This window comes from Cervus elaphus, chromosome 22, assembly GCF_910594005.1.
Source record: "Cervus elaphus chromosome 22, mCerEla1.1, whole genome shotgun sequence".
NCBI classification, from domain to species: domain Eukaryota; kingdom Metazoa; phylum Chordata; class Mammalia; order Artiodactyla; family Cervidae; genus Cervus; species Cervus elaphus.
The window spans coordinates 4,422,836-4,446,494 of record NC_057836.1 but is presented as its reverse complement, the minus strand read 5'-3'; the positions used below and the strand labels follow the sequence as shown (position 1 = coordinate 4,446,494).

At 38.8% G+C, this 23,659-nt stretch overlaps 1 protein-coding gene across 2 annotated transcripts in view; it reads right to left on the bottom strand.

Annotated features, from left to right (window-relative positions):
• SMC1B (structural maintenance of chromosomes 1B) overlaps positions 1-23,659 on the bottom strand; it is a 73,071-nt gene that overhangs the window by 6,139 nt on the left and 43,273 nt on the right. The window contains exons 15-22 of one of the 2 annotated variants that reach the window (XM_043881634.1): positions 22,833-22,939; positions 15,233-15,374; positions 14,289-14,434; positions 12,565-12,718; positions 9,051-9,149; positions 3,673-3,829; positions 3,010-3,164; positions 533-684 (exon numbers count right to left, since the gene is read on the bottom strand). In XM_043881634.1, the coding sequence (XP_043737569.1) occupies positions 533-684; positions 3,010-3,164; positions 3,673-3,829; positions 9,051-9,149; positions 12,565-12,718; positions 14,289-14,434; positions 15,233-15,374; positions 22,833-22,939 (1,112 nt within the window). Of the gene's footprint in view, positions 1-532; positions 685-3,009; positions 3,165-3,672; positions 3,830-9,050; positions 9,150-12,564; positions 12,719-14,288; positions 14,435-15,232; positions 15,375-22,167; positions 22,209-22,832; positions 22,940-23,659 lie in introns of those variants that run through there. The other variant, XM_043881633.1, reaches the window with a different exon arrangement.

Below are 23,659 nucleotides of genomic sequence, written 5' to 3'. Positions count from 1 at the left end.
TGAAAAGTTAAATGCTTTAATTTTAGCTAACATTTTTCCCATGATTTATTTTACAAACACTCACCATCATCAGTGGAAATGAGGAGGTTAAACTTTTTTTTTTTCAGAAGAAATACTTTGCTTAACATTCCTTACTATATCACCGATCTCTGAATATGGACTAGGAAAATAACATAAAAGTTAGCTGTTTTTGTTTTGTTTGGATTTGTTGTTAGAATTGTCTTTTGGCAATCTTGAATTCAAAACTGACCATTTGATACCCCCTTTTCTCCTTTCTTTTCAATTAAGCTGGACATTAGCAGCTTTTGATAATAACAAATTGAATAAAAATCTGTCAAAGACTGAATTCTCTCTTAAATTTGCTGTCTAAATTATTACAGGCCTATAGCATAACCTGAATTGTCTGGCTGAAAAAAAATTTTTTTTTACCACATACGCTGCATAAAGACAAGTAATTAGCAGACCTTCTGTAGGAAGGGCCGTTTGTGGTCTCTGCCTTGACGCAGAGTCAGAGGGCTCACTGTGACCGTACCTGTGCACAGCGAACAGGAGTGCCAATGCGGCCACGCACTTCTCTCCCCCTGACAAGTTATCCATCGGCATGAACCGTTTGCCTGGGGCCACACAATTATAGCTGATCCCCTCCAAGTAAGGCTCTTCTGGGTTCTCTGGGCTAAGAAATGCCTGAAACACATGTTATTTATTTAGCAGTATCAGAAAAGCTATTAGTAAGGTTCAACTTGGAACTGTAAAATACTATTGGTTCTGTTTTTCTCCATTTGATGGAAAAATATACCAATACTTGTAAATAATGTATTCAGCTCTACTTGTAATCAGAGATAACAAGGTTCACTGGATGGGGAGTACAGGGAAAACATTCTGACACACACAGAAGATAAACTCTTCCCATCAGTCTGCTGTTCAGAGTTCAGAAGCATATGCTGCAGTCTGACTGAAACAGCCTGCATTCACTTCTTCCACTGGTCCCCTCATCAAATCTTTACTGAACACCTATTATGGGTAAAGTCTATAGGAACAGAGATGAATCCTGCCCTCAAGGAGTTAATGGGTTTCTTCTAGTCTTACTTTATAAAAAATGAGTTATTTTTTGGATTAAAGATCTAAATGTAAGACCAGAAACTATAAAACTCCTAGAGGAAAACATAGGCAAAACACTCTCTGACATGAATCACAGCAGGATCCTCTATGATCCACCTCCCAGAGTAATGGAAATAAAAGCAAAAATAAATAAATGGGACCAAATTAAACTTAAAAGCTTTTGCACAATGAAGGAAACTATAAGCAAGGTGAAAAGACAACCTTCAGAATAGGAGAAAATAACAGCAAACAAAGCAACTGACAAAGAATTAATCTCAAAAATACACAAACAGCTCATGCAGCTCAATACCGGAAAAATAAACAACCCAATCAAAAAATGGGCCAAAGAACTAAACAGACATTTCTCCAAAGAAGACATACAGATGGCTAACAAACACATAAAAAGACACTCAACATCACTCATTATCACAGAAATGCAAATCAAAACCACAATAAAGTACCATCTCACGCCAGTCAGAATGGCTGCTATCAAAAAGTCTACAAACAATAAATGCTGGAGAGGGTGTGGAGAAAAGGGAACCCCCCTACACTGTTGGTGGGAATGCAAACTAGTACAGCCACTATGGAGAACAGTGTGGAGATTCCTTAAAAAACTGGAAATAGAACTGCCATATGACCCAGCAATCCCACTACTGGGCATACACACCGAGGAACCCAGAATTGAAAGAGACATGTGTACCCCAACGTTCATCACAGCACTGTTTACAATAGCTAAGACATGGAAGCAATCTAGATGTCCATTGGCAGACGAATGGATAAGAAAGCTGTGGTACATATACGCAATGAAATTCTACTCAGCTATTAAAAAGAACTCATTTGAATCAATTCTAATGAGGTGGATGAAACTGGAGCCTATTATATAGAGTGAAGTAAGTCAGAAAGAAAAACACCAATACAGTATATTAATGCATATATATGGAGTTTAGAAAGATGGTCTCAATGACCCTATATGTGAGACAGCAAAAGAGACACAGATATAAAGAACAGACTTTTGGACTCTGTGGGAGAAGGTGAGGGTGGGATGATCTGAGAGAACAGCACTGAAACATGTATATTACCATAGGTGAAATATATCACCAGTCCAAGTTCGATGCATGAAACAGGGCATTCAAAGCTGGTGCACTGGGATGACCCTGAGGGATGGGATGGGGAGGGAGGTGGGAGGGGGGTTCGGGATGGGGGACACATGTACACCCATGGCTGATTCATGTCAATGTATGGCAAAAACCACTACAATACTGTAAAGTAATTAACTTCCAATTAAAATTTATTTAATTAATTAAAAAAAACCACCCCACCACCACCACCACGCTATTCTTGGTTGAAATTCTAAGTATGTGATTCAAGATTACTTCAGTCATAAAAGAATATCATGAGAAAGAGGGAAACCCAAGTATATATAACCTGGTCTACATCTTTTGTCCACATCCAACTGCACAGTATTTGCTGTGGGTCCTGATCACGGAAGGGAGAGACCAGCACGACAAGGGGCGTGTCTAGACTTGAACCCTGCCTCTAGTTCCTTCCCTCTCCACAGACCCCACATCAACCTCTTTCCCCTACATTACCCTAACTCTACTGCAGAGACCACTCACAGCTCTACAAAGTCAAATTAGTACAGATCACAGAATTCCAGAACTGAAAGAGAACTTGGAAACCAGATGATCTAACCCACTCATTGTGCAGATAAAGAAGCAGGACCAGAGATTTTGACTTGCCAGGATGACTAGACCTAGAACACAGGTCACTGTGATAACCAGTTTTCATGAGCTGACTTTACCCAGTAAGTGGGTCGCTCAAGAAAGAGTGATGGTGATTTACCACCATTAAAGAAGAACAATACAAATAACACAAAGTTCCTACTCATAACTGAGGGTGAGAAATACATACTTGGGCACTGTTGTTTCTGCAGAGCTTCTTGTAGATTTGATCAATTGAGATTGAGATGTGCTCAAAACACTGGTTGAAAAGATCGTATCTCCTTTTTTTCACCTGTTCAAACTCTTGCCTACATATTCTGGCTTCCTTTCTGCTGGCCTCAAAAGCTAAGAGAGAATCAATGTTCTTTATTTTGGAGATCACTGAGGGCTTTTCTTATTTTAACTTTAAAGCATAAAACATTTTTAAGCGAGATTTTGAGTTTGGCCATCTTGAATTAAATCTACCTTCAAAACATCTCAGCTATTATTAAGTCCAAGAAAATGACTATTAAAATTGATGAGCCCCTTTTCTTGGTAGGGCTGATTTTTAAATAATAATAACAAATTCCAACAGAGTATCTAGTATGCCTCTTGTGCTGGTATGAAATAAGACACTGTTCAAAAATAACCAATATACCTGTTTTTAAATTAAAGCAAAACTCTTTTCAAAAAGGAAGAAATTAATAATTCAGCATTAAAAGTACATTACTATAAGATAACAGAAGAAAAAATATATATACATATAATCAAAACAAAGGAACAGTTCAGGGGGGATTATTGGTAAATGTTACAGAAATCAAAACCCCTAATACCAATGAATATGATCTTGCTATCAACTAAAGTTTAATTTCACCGTCTGTGGACTCCTGAAACTTGTCTCTGACAGTCTTCAGGTTCTCCACGGCTCTTAGGTTTGGGGCTGCTGTCTTCAACAGGATATCTTCTTGGGATGCTACTTGTTGTAGGAGGAGTCTAAGTTGGGCCTCAATTTCTTTATCAGATTGTAGAGCCTATTATTGGCAAAGAACAGCAGTGATTAGCATGCCACTTTGATCCAAACTGCTGAGGTAAGTAGGCACAGGGTCCTTCAGGGTACGGCCCCTATTTCCCTCGCTCTGCATCCAGCCCTGCCGGCCCCGGTAGCCCTCTCTGAGGGCTCAGGCATCATGGAGGCTGCCCTCTTGAAACACACTTCACCTTACTATTTCTTAATCTGGCTTAAAAAGTAAACAATTCACATTATTCCTTCTTTTAAAAAATTTTTTTAATTGGAGAATAATTGCTTTATAATACTGTGTTGGTTTCTGCCATAAATCAACATGAGTCAGCCACAGGTATTCATGTGTCTCCTCTCTCTTGAACCCTCCCTCCCATCTCTCTCCCCATCCCACCCCTCTAGGTTGTCACGGAGCACAGAGTCACAAAGCAAATTCCCACTGGCTATCTACTTTACATATGGTAATGTGTATGCTTCCATGCTATTCTCTCAAGTCACCCCACCTTCTCCTTCCCCCACTGTGTCCACAAGTCTTTTCTCTATGTCTGCGTCTCCATTGCTGCCCTGCAAATAGATTCATCAGTACCATGTTTGTAGATTACATATGTAAGCATTAATATACAATATTTGTCTTTTTCTTCTACTTATTTCACTCTGTATAAAAGGCTCTAGCTTCATCCAACTCATTAGGACTGACTCAAATGTGTTCTTTTTAATAGCACTGTATATGTGTACCACAATTTCTGTATCCATTCGTCAATGGACATATACTCGTTCATTAAAAAATATTGATCATCTACTATGTATGAGGATTCAATGATGAAAACTACTCTGTCTTTGCCCTTAAAGAGCTAACAGGGAAGTCAGACATGCAAACTGGCGTTGACAACAGTGTGAAGCTCTCCACCAGGTAAGCGTGAGCACTATGGGGCAGCAGAAGGGATCCAGCCCATCTGGTTCTTGTTCAGTCACTAAGTCATGTCCAACTCTTTGCAACCCCATGGACTGCAGCAGGCCAGGCTTCCCTGTCTTTCACTATTTCCTAGAGTTTGCTCAAACTCACGTCCATTGAGTCCACGATGCCATCCAATCATCTCCTCCTCTGCAGCCCCCTTCTCCTCCTGCCCTTAATCTTTCCCAGCATCAGGGTCTTTTCCAATGAGTCAACTCTTGGCATCAGGTGGCCAAAGTATTGGAGTTTCAGTATCAGTTCTTCCAGTGAATATTCAGGGTTGGTTTCCTTTAGATTGGTTTGATCTCCTCGCAGTCCAAAGGACTCTCTGTGTTCTTCAGCACCACAATTTGAAAGCATCAATTCTTCAGTGTTCAGCCTTCTTTATGGTCCAAGTTGCACATTCATACATCACTATGGGAAAAACCATAGCTTTGACTATACAAACCTTTGTTGGCAAAGTGTTGTCTCTGCTTTTTAATATTCTGTCTAGGTTTTTTATAGCTTTTTTTTTCAAGGAGCAAGTGTCTTTTAATTTCATGGCTGCAGTCACCATTCACAGTGATTTTGGAGCCCAAGAAAAGAAAATCTGTTACTGTTTCCACTTTTTCCCCTTCTATTTGCCATGAAGTGATGAGTCCAGATGCCATGATCTTAGTTTTATGAAAGCTGAGTTTTATGCCTGCTTTTTCACTCTCCTCTTTCCCTTCATCAAGAGGCTCTTGAGTTTGTCTTCACATTCTGCCATAAGAGTGGTATCATCTGCATATGTGAAGTTGATATTTCTCCTAGCAATCTTGATTCCAGCTTGTGATTCATCCAGCCGGGCATTTCACATGATGTACTCTTAGAAGTTAAATAAGCAGAGAGGCCATATACAGCCTTGACATACTCCTTTCCCAATTTTGAACCAGTCCATTGTTCCACGGCTGGTTCTACCTGCTGCTTCTTGTCCCACATACAGGTTTCTCAGGAAACAGGTAAGGTGGTCTAGTATTCCCCATCTCTTTAAGATTGTTTCACAGTTTGTTGTGATCCACACAGTCAAAGGCTGTATCATAGTCAATGAAGCAGAAGTGGTGTTTTTCTGGAATTCCCTTGCCTTTCCTATGATCCAATCAGTCAATCAGTTCAGTCGCTCAGTCATGTCCAACTCTTTGTAACCCCACGGACGGCAGCACGCCAGGCCTCCCTGTCCATTGCCAACTCCTGGAGTTTACTCACACTCATGTCCACTGAGTTGGTGATGCCATCCAACCATCTCATCCTGTCTTCCCCTTCTCCTCCCCGCTTCAATCTTTCCGTGCATCAGGGTCTTTTCCAATGAGTCAGTTCTTCACATCAGGTGGCCAAAGTACTGGAGTTTCAGCTTCAGCATCAGTCCTTCCAATGAATATTCAGGACTTATTTCCTTTAGGATGGAATGGTTGGATCTCCTTGCAGTCCAAGGGACTCTCAAGAGTCTTATCCAACACCACCAGTTCAAAGGCATCAATTCTTTGGCGCTCAGCTTTCTTTATAGTCCAACTCTCACATCCATACATGACCACTGGAAAAACCATAGCCTTGACTAGATGGACCTTTGTTGGCAAAGGTCTCTGCTTTTTAATATGCTGTCTAGGTTGGTCATAACTTTCCTTCCAAGGAGTGTCTTTTAATTTCATGGCTGCAGTCACCATCTGCAGTGATTTTGGAGCTCAGAAAAATAAAGTCAGCCACTGTTTCCACTGTTTCCCCATCCATTTGCCATGAAGTGATGGGACCAGATGCCATGATCTTAGTTTTCTGAATGTTGAGCTTTAAGCCAACTTTTTCACTCTTCTCTTTCCCTTTCATCAAGAGGCTCTTTAGTTCTTCTTCCCTTTCTGCCATAAGGGTGGTGTCATCTGCATATCTGAGATTATTGATATTTCTCCCGGCAATCTTGATTCCAGCTTGTGCTTCATCCAGCCCAGCATTTCGGATGATGTAGTCTGCATATAAGTTAAATAAGCAGGGTGACAATATACAGCCTTGACATTCTCCTTTTCCTATTTAGAACCAGTCTGTTGTTCCATGTCCAGTTCTAACTGTTGCTTCCTGACCCAAATACAGGTTTCTCAAGAGGCAGGTCAGGTGGTCTGGTAGTCCCTTCTCTTTCAGAATTTTCCACAGTTTATTGTGATCCACACAGTCAAAGGCTTTGGCATAGTCAATAAAGCAGAAATAGATGTTTTTCTGGAACTCTCTTGCTTTTTCAATGATCCAGCGGATGTTAGCAATTTGATCTCTCGTTCCTCTGCCTTTTTAAAATTCAATTTAAACATCTGGAAGTTCACAATTCACGTACTATTGAAGCCTGGCTTGGAGAATTTTGAGCATTACTTTGCTAGCGTGTGAGATGAGTGCAATTGTGTGGTAGTTGGAGCATTCTTTGGCACTGCCTTTCTTTGGGATTGGAATGAAAACTGACCTTTTCCAGTCCTATGGGCACTGCTGAGTTTTCCAAATTTGCTGGCATATTGAATGCAGCACTTTTACAGCATCATCTTTTAGGATTTGAAACAGCTCAACTGGAATCACCTCCACTAGCTTTGTTTGTAGTGATGTTTCCTAAGGCCCACTTGACTTCACATTCCAGGATGTCTGGCTCTAGGTGAGTGATCATACCATTGTGATTATCTGGGTTGTGAAGATCTTTTTTGTACAGTTCTTCTGTGTATTCTTGCCACTTCTTCTTAGTATCTTCACGTGCTTCTGAAGCCTAGCTTGAAGGATTTTGAGTATTACTTTGCTAGCAGGTGAAATGAGCATAACTGTATGGTAGTTTGTACATTCTTTGGCACTGCCTTCCCTTGGGATTAGAATGAAAACTGACCTTTTCCAATCCTGTGACCACTGCTGAGCTTTCCAAATTTGCTGATATATTGAGTGCAGCACTTTGACAGCATCATCTTTTAGGATTTTAAATATCTCAGTTGGAGGTAACCCTTAAACTAGAACCTAAACCATGAACAGAACTAACTTGAGTGAGGAGAAAAGGGAAAAAGTGTGGCAGCCATTACCTTCCCGGAAAACTTTCTTGACCCCGTAGAGGCATTATTTAACATCTGATAAAGCTGTGTTTTAATTCGTTGGAGGAAAGAATTTTTTAGAAGATGCTGAGTAAACTGGTTAATTTATGTACCTTTTAAGAAACAGATTCTTACCTCATACCATATACAAAGATAAATTTAAGATAAACAGGAAAAGAAAAAATCATTAACAGGAAGAAAATATTTATATTAATGTTGTAGGGTAGGACTTATTAAATATGAAAGCACTGAATAACCTATAAAATAGATAAGAGGTTATTTTCTGATTTCCCAAAGCACCACAATTAACAATGAAAGAGCTCAATAAAGCTAACAAAATATATTAATATTAAAAACATGAAATAAAAAGACGTGGTGGTTATTGCTACTTGACACCCATTCTCCATTTCTTCCTTTCTAACAGAGCCCATGTTTGGCCATGTCTCCCTCACAGGGCCCATGAACCCTGCTCGGCATAAGCTGAGCCCATCCCACTCCAACAGTGACTGGTCAGGAGTGAACATGTGACCCAATTCAGGACACTGTGATGAGAGGACAACTGCTGGACCTCTGTGGAAAAGCCTTTCTTCAATCTTAAGAACAGCACCACTACAAAAGGCACTCTCTCTTCTCTGAGGGCTGTGGTTGTACTGGCTGGAAGGCAAGAAAGGCCAGAGTCATTTTGCCCTCATAAAAGAAGCAGCTTCAGGACAAAATCAAAACACAAAGCAACATATGGTTACACGGGTAACAGAAACAGAGTCAGAGATTTTAAATTAAAGAGACCATGAAACTGGATTTCCGGACTGTGCTCTGCCGCTATGAAGAACTTGTCACTTCCTGAGGTACTGCACTGAGACGCCGACAGGGTGATTCAGGATGCTGGAGTGTGTTGGCTACTTTTGTGCGTTTCAGGACTTCTCAATGACTTTTTTTATTCATTGTGAATCTTCAAGAATGGAACAGCCTTTCAAAATACTGGCAGAAACTTCTTCTTTGACAAGATCTTTCATGGTATTGGTATACTACAGAGTGAGAAATGCTGATATAAACACTTTAAATGTTTTAAGCATTTTATATGTAACCTGTTTATACTATTTCTTTAAAAACTATTAGGAAATCTACTTTCTCCCCTAAACTATGCTCTGTCATCTAAAAATTATTCTGTAGGATTTAAATACTCAATACTACCATGAGTTACTCATAAACAACAGAAATCTTCCAGTTACCTTCAAATCCTCTCTTAGAGAGCTGTAGTCCACCTCAATGGCTGCTTCTTTTTCATATATATCAGTCGTTGCCTGGGTACTTTCTGCTTCAGTTCCCAACTGAAAAACACACGAAGCCCCTTCCTTGTTATCTGAAAATGGTGTTCTCTACTCTTATGTCTGTCCCAGGTCCTCCAGTTGATGGCCACCTCACTCAGATTAGAAGATAAAAGCCTTATGTAGGCCAGCAAGGCCACAGTGATCTGACCTCGGCTTCCCCTTTAACTTCACTCTGTGTTAGTCTCCCTGCTCCAGCCAACCTGGGCTCCCGGAACAGACCGTGTACACATCCATTTAGGGCTGGCAAAAGGCCCTCTGCCTGGACACCCTTCCTCTACACAGCTGCATCTCTTCATCTCTTACCTCGTCTACTAGCCAGCTACCTTCTCTCAGGACATCCAGGGCCTCTGCATCAAATTCTCTTTACTTCCCTCCCTGCTTTATATTTTCTTTAGCCTATACCACTACCAAACACATAAATATTTTATTTGTCTACCATTTGTGTCTATCTCTCCCCTAGTAGAATGTGAAGGAAAGGATTTTGGCAGTTATATTCATTGCTGTAGTCTCAGTGCCTACTGCAATGCTGAAAACATGTATTTCAGTTTCAATATATGTCACTCTCTGAATGAAGAAAGAGGAGGAAAGAAGGAACAAATAAAGAAGCACTTATTCAGCTGCAGACTGGCCTTTGGTGTAATGCTGACACCAAAAGCAAGACCTACAACTTAAGAGAAAACCCCTTTCTCACTCTTTTACAGATGTTCTCACCTGAAACAAACCAATAAAACTACTTTTGGAAGTAAGTCCAATTTAACATTGCACTTTGAAAAAAAAAATTGCACTTTGTATTAAGCTTCTATACGAGTCACCTAATGCCTTGCTATTGGAAGTGTGATCACTGGGACGGGGAGAGCGGGCCTCACCTGGGAAACAAGGTCCCCAGGGGCTTCAGTGCACAGCAGGGTTTGGGAACCAGTGATCTGGTACAGTCTTCCCCACAACATAAGAATCTCCTATGAGAACTCTGGCAGATGTAGGTAACTCATCCCATGTCTGCACACGTCCCACGGAAGGGAAATCTCAGTTCTACCTTACAATAGTTGTAAGACGATTCCTACAGCTGCATAAGACAATTAATTCTATGTGGTGATCCTTGTCCAGCCTTCTGGAAAGAGACAATTTATACCCGATGCCTTTTCAGTTTTGGGATTTAGATGACCTTGTACAGAACCCTCATTACATGGCTGCTGTCCATGAGGTCACAAAAGAGTTGGACACGACTTAGCAACTAAACAACAACTAGATGTGCTTGTAAAATTTCAATCAGGGTACTCACCACTAGAGGCCTTCCCTCTTTCTAGGAGGAAGTATTCCCTAGTAAAAGAAATCTGACTCTGTGTCCTCCATCCCTAACCCCAGTGTCCACCTGAGGATTAGAAAGAACAAGTATGTTCTGTCTTCTGTGACATACCTTCTTCTACTGGACGGGAATAACCATATTCCCCAAGACTTCTCTTCTCAGCATGACACAGTTTGGGCCTTTTCACTATCGTGGACACTTTACTCTCAGAAAACATCATGCTTTAGAAAGTAAATGCAACATTCCAAGGTGGTTTGACCAGCACAAAGTAGAGCAGAACTATCACTTTTTAGATAATGATTCAGTATTAATCCAGCTTAAGGTATTAATACGTGCTTTGAAATAACCCACTATGAATATGAAAGTCATTCACCCTAATAAACAAGTACATAATTTCACATTCATGGTGGGCACATATGTTGGAGAATACTTCTGAAAGTTCACTAACTGAAAAAACAGTAGGACCAAAGCATCAGCAGGAATACTTGACCAGCAGCATTTACTTAGATGTCAGTCATTAAAGCTGCTGCTGCTTCTACACTATTCTATGACAAACCTCTTCTAAAATTACAGCCTTTTAAATAGACTTTCCATTTCTCTCTATATTATTGTGAGTACTGCTTTTCTGCTGCCATCCACTTCTATTACAGACCCTCCCTTCCCTCTTTCTGCACCCTTAAGAATGGACACATGACCCAGAATGAACCAGTCAGAGTTCTTCCTCAGGATTTTTCTAACTGAGGGCAGGAGAGGGGTGTCTTCCCCCTCTGGTCAAAGCTAGTGGTTACAGTTGCAGCCATGTGAGGAAAGCTGATCTGAACAAATAAAGCCAATACATACTAAGTTCTCCACAGTATTCAAATTCCTGGACCACGTCACAGAGAAGGCAGCCTCCACTTCAGTCCTATCCCGTTACCTCCCATTCCCCCTTTAAAGCCATCTGAGTGGGGCTCATGACATTTGTGGCCAGTAAAGTGGCTTCTCCTTTCCTTCCATCTGGGATGTAATCTCTGCTAAAACAGAGAAAAAAGACTCTTTTTTTAGGCTGAGTCGTGCAGCTTACAGGATATTGGTTCTCTGACCAGAGATCGAACTGGGGGCCCTGGCAGTGAGACTGTATACTCAAAAGACTTTTGAGTATAATATAATACCAGAATTATTCTATGAGAAGTAGTCAAAATCAGCAAGAGAAAAACTGTTTCACAGTTGCTTCATACTGAAGAAACCAAAGGATTGAATGCCTCTTCTGGAGTAGAAACTGGAGGGAAATGCATGGATTTCTGACCGGTGGCAAAGCAGAAAGGGGAGGAAGGAGGTGGAAGGGGGACTACAGGGAAGAAATCACTAAAGATTTAAAAGATAATTTGAGAGGTAAAAGAACTATGTTCACCATCCTCTGCATTAGCTAACAGTAAGATACTCTTCTTGAACTATGTCATCATATCTTTACTAACATGAGCAGCAGAACAAAGGGTATATAAGCGTCCCGCCGACCTAGAGTACTGTGTAGTATGAATGTGATGAGAAAGCAAAGGAGGCTAACAGAAAAACGTCCACCATGAGGAGACTTCAGTCTCCTCTTCTGATTCCCTGGTATCTATTATCACCTTCCCCATACTCTCATCACCTGGACAGACTCAGTGAGGCATGTTTCTACTGAAAAGGACCCCAGGTTGTTGGTGAAGGTGCAGAACAAGATCCTTGCATGCACCACCAACAGTGTTCCCAGAGCACAGCACTGCTCATGCTATCAAGCATGTGTCCCTGCCTGCAACGGACTGTGGCTACCCCCCTCCCCAGAATGCCCCTGAATGCCAATGGTCTAGTTCTCTGATTCCTCTTGGGTGTCTGTATACAGGTAAGAAACTGGCCCTATGGAGCTAAAAGGATATGGATTAGTAAGAGAAATAAGAGAGCTATACAAAGTGCCCAGTCTTCTGGAATGAGGATCATTTTGCTCTTTTCCCCTCCCAGACGAGATGTTTTTTCTGCTCCTAATAAAGCGTCAGAATAAGATTAAGAATCTGCATGGCTGCAACTTCACTAAGCAGACAAAGGCTTACATAAAATTCCACACAACTGTACATATTTTAAAATCACTTGCTAGCGTACCTCCACTTCAATGATGTCATCCAGTGACCCCAACAAAAGAACTATTTCAATGTCTTGAACTTTGCAGTCAAGCAACATGTTATGCTTCTCTAATCGATTCTGTTCCAGAGAACTCTGAAGGATCACAACTTCTTTTTGCCATTTTCCCACTTCCCTGTAAATACATAGATATGAAAAAGTGATCATATTTTACTAATTACATAAAGTTCCATCAAGGAAGAAAAGCATGTTTATAAACTTACATGAAAAAAATATTTTTTCTTTCAAGTGCTGTTAAGGTGCAGAGTTAGCCCATGAATGCTTTTAATTTAAACTTTAACACTCCTGACAAAGGCCACGAATACAATTATTTAATCCAAGGGAACATTTCCAATAATAAACATTATTACTTTAATCAGGCTAGCAAGAATACAGTGCTCTCCAAGTTACCTTATTTTTAAATCTATACAGTTTTTCAAGCTGTATCTCTCTCAATATAAGTTCTACATTTTAGAACCTCAAACCAAGAGAGAGTCTGTTAGCAAGATAAATGTCTTACCAATTAAGTCATTAACACACCTAATAGTCTAAACGTTTTTACTACCATCACCACCACTAATGTAAGGCCTTCTATCTTAACGAGGGCTTAGGAGTTTTACCAGCTGAAAACAAAAGGGGGGACCTTAAAGAGGACCTAGAAGACTAAAAATAAAAGAAAATAAGAATTATATGTTTTTCAAGAACCTGATGATAGAGATGTGGTTCTATTTAAATTAAATATGAGCCAAAAAAAATCATGCGTAAACAAACTTAATTCCACTCAAAAATCTAAAGACAAAGAATTTTCTTGCAGTATCTTGAAACACTAAGACTTTGAACATTGTGAAATATTCAAGAGTTTGAGCAAAAACAGAGCTCTCTGCATCTGTTCACTTATGGTTGTGTCAATCACACAGGAGAGCAGCTGTCATTGGTTCAACAGGCCAGTGGACTCAAAGTGCTACTGATCACCATCACAGCAAATACATGCTCATCATATGCCAGGTACTGTTCTAAGTACCATTTAACCCTTACGACTATTCTATGACATAGGCACTATTACCATCGCCACTTGACTGCTAAGGAAATGAAGGCACCACATATAAACAGCAGAGCTGGGGCCTGGAACCATGCAGTGTGGCTCCGGAGTCTACACCTCCCTCGCTATGCTTTGTCACACAGACCCGCAGGGCCTTCCCAAGAGGAAGGGACCGGTGTCATGGAGATTTACGGTAAGGAAGCTGAATCTCCAACACTTTGGCCACATAACGCGAAGAATTGACTCATTTGAAAACACCCTGATGCTGGGAAAGATTGAAGGCCGGAGGAGAAGGGGATGACAGAAGATGAGATGGTTGGATGGCATCACCGGCTCAATGGACATGAGCTTGAGTAAACTCCAGGAGTTGGTGATGGACAGGGAGGCCTGGCGTGCTGCAGTCCATGGGGTCGCAAAGAGTCAGACTCGACTGAGCGACTGAACTGAACTGAACTCTTTGTATAGATCTGTTTTTACTCATTTAAAAGTACTATTCACTCTAAACAACTAACCACCTCTCTTGGTTTTTCCCCTAAGTTGCAATGCTTGACAGATACAATAGGAGACCAAAAGCCACAAAAGGTACATATTCAAATAATAAAACTTCTATAATAAATTTCAAATCGATGGTAAACATTTTTTAAACACTGATAAACTTCTTAATCACCTATCAATGGCCAAAAACTTCTTTCGTTCCTCTTCAATTTGAGCTTGGGCTTTCTCAACGTTGGTATTCTGAGTGACAAATTCATCCTTAAGGTGCTGCTGTTTTTCCATGAGTTCATCCACGATTTTCAGACAATTTTCTTCAACCTGTATGGAGATGATTTACATTATAGGTTTGCCATCTTTTACATTAGTAAGGCCAACAGGTCATCTTATTATTAATACAACCATACCAGTCATTCTAAGATAAACCCTGTCCTGCATGCTGCCAGAGCCTCCACTGTAGAATGTGACCCACTCCTGTTTACACTCCCAGGTAATCACTACCTACCTTTCTCTTTCACTTTGGATTCATTTCCCAGCTTGCTGCCATCTTACTTCTGTTTCCACTGTCCAGTGAAAACGTTCTTCCTACCAGACTTTACCTTCTTGGCTTTAACTTTAGCCTTGTCACTTTAACTTTGCTCACTTCCTTTCTCCTCACACCCTGGGGATCGTGGCTCTCCTCAAAACCGAGGCAACCACTCCTTCCGGAACTCCATCCTTGTTCCACTGCTCTTTGCGCCTACTCTCTGAATTTACACAATGGATTCAATCCATTCCCATAAACCAGCCTAGACGTCTCCTGTTATCCACGTACTTGCTAACTACCTGTCAGAAATTGCTGTTTAGATGTCACACAGGGAAGTCACGCTCCACAGGTCCAGAATTTTCTCTCCTTAATCTCTCCTCCTTTCCACCAATCACCCAAGTGAGAATTCAGGACCATCCTCTCAACATCTAGTAATTCATGAAGCTGTGCGGACTTCACATCAAGTATTTCTCAAATCTGTACCCCTCCCCCACCTTTTATCACTATTAGAGTTTTTCAGGAACTCAACAAATGCTTATTCATCAAAGAAAGTCATCATTTCAATGACACTTTGGTCACATATCATTAATTACCTTCTTTAGGTTATCAATGTCTTCTCTACCTTTCTGGATAGTTTCTTTTAATGTGTTTATCTTATTCAGTTTCTTCTTCAGCTGATTGCGACTATATTCAAGTTGAATATTAAGCCGAGTTTTTTGTTTCTCAAATTCTAATCTAGTATAATAAAGTCAAGCATTACAAGTGGTAAACAGAGTCCTTTAATTTTAAAAAATTTTTTTGGTTTTTATTATGGAAAACTTCAAACAAATATAAACATAAAAAAAAGAACACTACAATGGATTCCCATACAGCTATTACCCAACTCTAATAAGTAATTCATGGTCAATCTTGTTTTACCTATAATCCCACTTATTACTCCTTCCCATCACTGGATTATTTAAAAGCAAATTTCAGACATCACGTAATTTCATCAATAAATATTTTAATGTTTCTCTGAAAGTGAGGTGACTTTTAATACATAACCATAAACTTCTATAGGTAGAAATGATAACATCCTTAATATCAAAGTGCTATCTTTGCCAAATTTCCTGATTCTCATTAATTTAAAAAAACTGGTTTGTTTGAATCAGGATTCATATACTGCATATGAGTGTGTTTCTTAACTCTTTTACAATCTATAGTTTCCTTATCTTTTTCTTTAAGTTACAATTCATATGTTTATTCTATTTAGTCAATTTGTCTTTTCAAATAGTAGTTCGTTCACAAACTTCAAACTTGGGAGTTCAAGAACATGTTCTTTGCTGACGTACTTTCCCACTATGTGAACTTCATACACTCCCCATAAAGAAGTCCAGTATCAAAAAGATAGTTTCTTCAGTAAGTGGTGCTCGGAAAATTGGACTTCTTTTATATGTAAAATAAAGAAATTAGAACATCCTCTAACACCATATACAAAAATAAACTAAAAATGGATTAAAGGCCTAAATGTAAGATCAGAAACCAGAAAACTCCTAGAGGAAAACATAGGCACAACATTCTTTGACATAAATTGTAGCCAAATTCTTTGTATGTCAAACTCTTTGACCTATTTTTTTGAATCTGTCTCCTAAAGCAAAGGAAATAAAAGCAAAAATAAACAAATGGTACCTAATTAAACCTGTAAGTTTTTGTACAGCAAAGGAGACCATTGACAAAAGGAAAAGGCAACCTATTAAATGTGAGAAAATATTTGCAAATGATGTAACTGCTAAGGTGTTAATATCCAAAATATACAATCAGCTCAAACAACTCAAAACCAAACAAGTAACCAATGAAAAAATGGGCAGAAGATCTGAATAGATATATTTCCAAAGAGGAAATGCAGGTGGCCAACAGATAAACAAAAAGATACTCAACACTGTTAATCAACAGGGAAATACAAATCAAATTCACCTCACACCTGTCAGAATGGCTATTGTTAAAAAGAACACAAATAACAAATGCTGGCAAGGATGTAGAGAAAAGGGAACCCTGGTACACTGTTGGTAGGGATGTAAATTGGTACAGCCACTATAAACAATATGGAGATTTCTAAAAATAAAAAAAGAAGACTAAAAATAGAACTTCCATTGTGACCCAGTACTTACACTTCTGGGTACATATAAAAAAAAAACCCTCTAAATCAAAAAGATACATGCACCCCACTGTTCATAGCAGCATTATTTACAATTGCCAAGATATGGACGCAAATAAGTGTTCATCAACAAATGAATGGATAAAGATGTGGTGTATATATATATACACACACACATGTATTATATACACACAGTGGAATACTATTCAAATATAAAATAGAATAAAATTTTGCCATTTGCAACGTGGATGGACTTGAAGAGTATTATGCTAAGTGAAGTCAGTCAGACAAAGACGAATACTATATGCTATAACTAATATGTGGAATCCAAAAAAATACAACAAACTAGTGACTATAAAAAAAAAAAAGAAGCAGACACAGAGAATAAACTGTGGTTATCAATGAGGAGAGGGATGGAGAAAGGAGCAACATAGGGGGAGGGGATAGAGAGGTACAAATTAGTGGGTATACAATAAGCTACAATGATATACTGAATAACACAGGGAATATAATCAGTATTTTATAATAATAAATGGAGTATATTCTTTGAAAACTATGAATCATTACACTGTACACCTGTAACTATATAATACTGTGTATCAACTATAAATCAATAAAAGTCATATCTTAAAAAAAAAAGAATTCCAATATCAACTGTAGCTCATCCTTTCTCCATCTACCCTCTCTCACCTAACCTTATAGAATCATTCATATAAGAAACATGTTAAAGCACTAACTGTATCAGACACTGTGCTAAATACTACTAATACAAAGGCAACAACAGCAGTAATGACAAAAAAAGAGTAATATTTAATGTGTCGTTCAGTTGCTAAGTCATGTCCAACTCCCTGCCACATTATGGGGTGTGCACATCCAGGCTTCCCTGTACTTTAGTATCTCCCAGAGTTTGCTCAAACTCTTGTCCATTGAGTCAGTGATGCCATCCAACCACCTCATCCTCTGTCGCCCCCTTCTCTTCCTGCCCTCAATGTTTCCCAACATCAGAGTCTTTTCCAATGAGTCAGCGCTTCACATCAGGTGGCCAAAGTATTGGAGCTTCAGGATCCGTCCTTCCAATGAATGTTCAGGTTTGATCTCCCTGCAGTGCGAGAGACACTCAGGAGTCTTCTCCAGCATCACAGTTCAAAAGCATCAATTCTTTGGTGCTCACCTTCTTTATGGTCCAACTCTCACCTCCATACATGACTACTGGAAAAACCATAGCTTTCAATCTATGGACCTTTGTCAGCAAAGTGATATCTCTGCTTTTTAATATGCTGTCTAGGTTTGTCCTGGCTTTCCTTCCAAGGACCATGCATCTTTTAATCTGATGGCTGCAGTCACCAATCACAGTGATTTTTGGAGCCCACAAAAATAAAACCTGTCACTGTTTCAACTTTTTCCCTTTCTATTTTCCATGAAGTGATGAGACCAGATGCCATTATCTTAGTTTTTGAGTGCTGAATTTTAGGCCAGCTTTTTCACTCTCCTGTTTTCACTTTCATCAAGAGGCTCTTTCGTTCCTCTTCATTTTCTTCCATTAGAGTGGTATGATCTGCATATTGATATTGTCATTGATATTACTTCTGGCACTCTTGATTCCAACTTGTTATTCATCCAGCCCGGCATTTTGCATGATGTACTCTGCGTATAAGTTAAATAAGCAGAGTGACAATATACAGCTTTGACATACTCCTTTCCCAATTTGGAACCACTCCATTGTTCCATGTGCAGTTCTTATTGTTGCTTCTTGTCCTGCATACAGGTTTCTTAGGAGACAGGTAAGGTGGTCATCTGGTAGTCCCATCTCTTAAGAATTTTCCACAGTTTGTTGCAAATCACACAATCAAAGGCTTTAGTATAGTCAGTGAAGCAGAAGTACATGTTTTCCTGGAATTACCTTGCTTTCTCTATGATCCAACTAAGGTAGGCAATTTGATCTCTGGTTCCTTTGTCTTTTCTAAATCCAGCCTGTACATCTGGAAGTTCTCGGTTCATGCACTGTTGAAGCCTAGTTTGAAGGATTTTGAGCATGACCTTGCTAGCATGTGAAATGAGTGTAACTGTATGGTAGTTTGTACATTCTTTGGCACTGCCTTCCCTTGGGATTGGAATGAAAACTGACCCTTTTCCAGTTCTGTGGCCACTGCTGAGTTTTCCAAATTTTTGACATACTGAGTGCAGCACTTTACAGTACCATCTTTAAGGATTTCAAATAGCTCAGCTGGAATTCTATCACCTCCCTAGCTTTTTTGGTAGTAATGCTTCCTAAGGCCCCTTGAGTTCACACTCCAGGATGTCTGGCTCTAGGTGAGTGACCATACCATCGTGGTTATCTGGATCATTAGACCTTTCTTGTATAGTTCTTCTGTGTATTCTTGCCATCTCTTCTTAATCTCTTCTGCTTCTGTTAGGTCCATACCATCTCTGTCCTTTATTGTGCCCATCCTTGCATTAAATGTTCCATTGATATTTCCAGTTTTCTTGAAGAAATCTCTCATTTTTCCCATTCTGTTGTTTTCCTCTATTTCGTTGCATTGTTCACTTGAGATGGCTTTCTTGTCTCTCCTTTCTATTCTCTGGAATTCTGCACTCAGTTGTGTATATCTTTACCTAGGCTTTCACCTCTTCTTTTCTCAGCTATTTGTAAAGCCTTCCGAGACAACCACCTTGACTTCTTGCATTTCTTTTTCTTTTGGATGGTATTGGTCACTGCCTCCTATTTTACAGTGTTATGAATTTCCATCCATAGTTCTTCAGGCACTCATCAGATCTAATCTCTTGAATCCATTTGTCACCTGCACTATACAATCATGAGGGATTTGATTTAGGTCATACCTGAATGGCCTAGTGGTTTTCCCTACTTTCTCAATTTGAGCCTGAATTTTGCAATAAGGAGCTCACAATCTGAGCCGCAGTCAACTCCAGGTTGTTTTTGCTAACTGTATAGAGCTTCTCCACCTTCGGTTGCAAAAAATATAATCAATCTGATTTCAGCATTGACTATCTGGTGATGTCCATGTGTAGCCATCTCGTGTTGTTGCAAGAGGGTGTTTGCTGTGACCAGTGTGTTCTCTTGACAAAACTCCATCAGCCTTTGTCCTGCTTCATTTTGTACTCCAAGGCCAAACTTACCTGTTACTCCAGGTATCTCCTGACTTCCTTCTTTTGCATTCCAATCCCCTAAGATGAAAAGGACACCTTTTTCTGTTGTTAGTTCTAGAAAGTCTTGTAGGTCTTCACAGAAGCAGTCAACTTCAGCTTCTTTGGCATTACTGTTCAGGGCATAGACTTGGATTACTGTGATGTTGAATGGTTTGCTTTGGAAATGACTGAGATCATTCTGTTGCTTTTGAGATTGCCCCAAGTACTGCATTTTGGGCTCTTTTGTTGACTATGAGGGCTACTCCATTTCTTCTAAGGGATTCTTGCCCATAGTAGTAGATGGTCATCTGAATTAAATTCACCTTTTATTGTTCATTTTAGTTCACTGATTCCTAAAATGTCAGTGTTCACTCTTGCCATCTCCTGCTTGACCACATCCAATTTACCTTGATTCACTGACCTAACACTTCACGTTCCTATGCAATACTGTTCTTTAGAGCACTGGACTTTACTTTTACCACCAGATACATCCACGCTGAGTGCTGATTTCACTTTGGCTCAGCCTCTTCATTCTTTCCGCTTTCCTGGTGGCTCAGAGGGTAAAGCCTCTGCCTGCTATGCGGGAGACCCAGGTTCAATCCCTGGGTCGGGAAGATCCCCTGGGAAGGAAATGGCAACCCACTCCAGTATTCTTGCCTGGAGAATCCCATGGATGAAGGAGCCTTGTATGCTACAGTCCACAGGGTCACACAGAGTCAGAAATGACTGAGCGACTTCTTTCTGAAGCAGGGATTAATTCCTCAAAAACACATAATGATCCCAAATATGAATGCACCTAATCACAAAACTTTAAAAATCATGAAATATAAACTGAGAAAACTGGAAGAAGAGAATGACAGATCCAAAAGTACTTGGAAATTTCAAAACTCCTCTCTTAGGGAACACTAGACCAATTAGACAAAGAGTTAATAAGTACACAAAAGACACCAATCAACTTGACTTAAAAGCTACTCAGAAAATACTCTACCCAATAGAACAAAGCACATTCATTTCAAGAGCACACAGAATATTAAGATATAATACATGCCATGCTATCAAACAGCATCAATCAACTTAAAAGGATTTAAATAATGCAAAATATATTCCTTATCACAATAAAAATCAGTAACAGAAACATATCTAAATCCTCCCCCATCACAACAATTTCTGTTAAATTAACAATACTTCTAAACACCCCATAGATCACAGAACAAAACCACAAAGAATATTAACAGATACTTTAAATGGAATGAAAATGAAAAAAAAACATACCAGAAGCAGTGGGATAGAGGTGCTCCTTTAAGCGGTGCTTAAAGGAAAATAAACAGCTTAAATGCTTATATTATAAATGAAGAAAAGCATAAAATACATAAAGCAAGCTTCTATCTTAAAAAGTAAGAAAAAGATAAGTAAATTAAACCCCAAATAAGTAGCATCAAGGAAATAAAGAAGTTAAGAACAGAAGTCAACTACATAGAAACAGATAAACCATACAGAAAAATCAATGAAGCCAACAGCTGGTCTTAGAAAGGACCATAAAATTGATACAACTCTAGCTAGACATCAAGAAGAAAAGAAGACAAGTTAGCAATATCAGGAATGAAAGGGCCATCAGTACAGATCCTACAAAACTGAAAAGGATGAAAGGGGAAATGTTAATAACTTTATATTAATAAATTTGATAACTCAGATGAAATACACAAATGTTATTTTCAACACACAAGCTACCAAAGCTCACTCAAGAAAAAAAGATATCCTGAATGGCCTTATATCTAATAAGGAAACTGAATTTGTAATTTTAAAATATTCCCATAAAGAAAAGTGGGTAGCACCAAATGGCTTCACTTGCAAAATTTACCAAACTTTTAGGAAAAAAATAATAAAATTCTACAAAAACTCTCCATGAAAAAACAGAGGAGAGAATAATTCCTGACTCATTTTATGAGTCTGACATTTCCTGATACAAAAATGTAAAAAGGAATATTTGCAAGAAAAATATAGACCAATACTCTCATGAATACAGATACAAAAATCTGTACCAAAAGTTTAATGAGTCAATCCAAAAATATTTGAAAAGAATAATACAACATGACCCAGTGGGGTTCATGTTAGGTATGCTAAGTTGGTTTAACATTCTAAAAATCAATCACTGTAATTTAGTATATTAGTAAGCCACCTCCCCCCAAACTCCAACAGTATTATTATCCCAATAGATAGCAGAAAAAGTGTTTGACAAAATTCAACACTCACTTAATAAAAGAAATTTCAGCAAGCTAGAAATAGAAGGGAATATCCTCCTCCTTTCTGGCAAGTGGCCTGAGGCTGCTTGTTTATAGAAAGGTCATACAATTTTATCTACATATATGGGTATTTACAGAGAACTAAGTACATTTTTTCCAATCAGTCAACTCTTCGCATGGAAAAAATATACTTAGTTCTCTGTAAATATCCATATATGTAGATAAAATTGTATAACCTTTCTATAAACAAACAGCCTCAGGAGAAGGGGACAACAGAGGATGAGATGGCTGGATGGCATCACCCACTTGATGGACATGAGTTTGAATAAACTCCAGGAGTTGGTGATGGACAGGGAGGCCTGGCGTGCTACGATTCATGGGGTCACAAAGAGTCAGACATGACTGAGCGACTGAACTGAACTGAACTGAAGTACATTTAAATAACCACTGTGTGTGTAATTTTTTCCCCATTCTCTTACTGTGCATATTTGTGCTTTTTCTCTTTAAAAATTGTGGAATAAAAGAATTAGACTTCTTTATAAAAACTGCAATGTTTATTAGCTATTTCTTGATGAACTGAAATAAATACTACCTCAGGCATAATTCCTTTAAATTATGAAATAAGTTACATTTATATATAAATAATTGCTTACCAACATCTTTTAATAAAAATACCTTTTTTGATCAGCTTCCTGTTGCTGTTTAATATGCTTGTTCTCAAATTCACGAATATTTTCTACACCGATTTCTTCACAGAAGTGTTGAAAAATATCATCTTCAACCTTTTAAATTATTTTAAAACCAAATGGTTTAACAATCAATTTTACAAAAATATATAGACAATCCTTAAATCTATGTTTTTCCCACCAAGATTTTCTGGATTAGGACAGACTATTCACTACTCTGTAAAGTTGGTGCTTTCTCTTTAATTCCATAAACTACACTTACCTAATTTCAAAGTTCTTATTCTAAAAACTAAATAAGAAAGTTCACAGTGTGTTCTGACAGAACAGCATTGAAACAAGTATACTATCAAGGGTGAAACAGATCACCAGCCCAGGTTGGATGCATGAGACAAGTGCTCAGGGCTGGTGCACTGGGAAGACCCAGAGGGATGGGATGGGGAGGGAGGTGGGAGGGGGGTTCAGGATGGGGAACACATGTAAATCCATGGCTGATTCATGTCAATGTATGGCAAAAACCACTAAAATATTGTAAAGTAATTAGCCTCCAAATAATAAAAATAAATGGAAAAATAAATAAATTAAAAAAATAAAATATTAAAGAGCTTAAAAAAAAAAAGAAAGAAAGTTCACGGTGGCCTTTTAAGTGCTTTGGCTTTACGAAGTGTTTAATACAAAATTGGAATGTTTACTTTAGCCATACCAAAACATAATATTCTACATAAATAGAGAAAATATTTTTTATGAGTAATACTACAGATTCTTAAATAATATAAAACCAAGAGGACTAAAGCATAGAATTAGCACTCAGAAAATTTG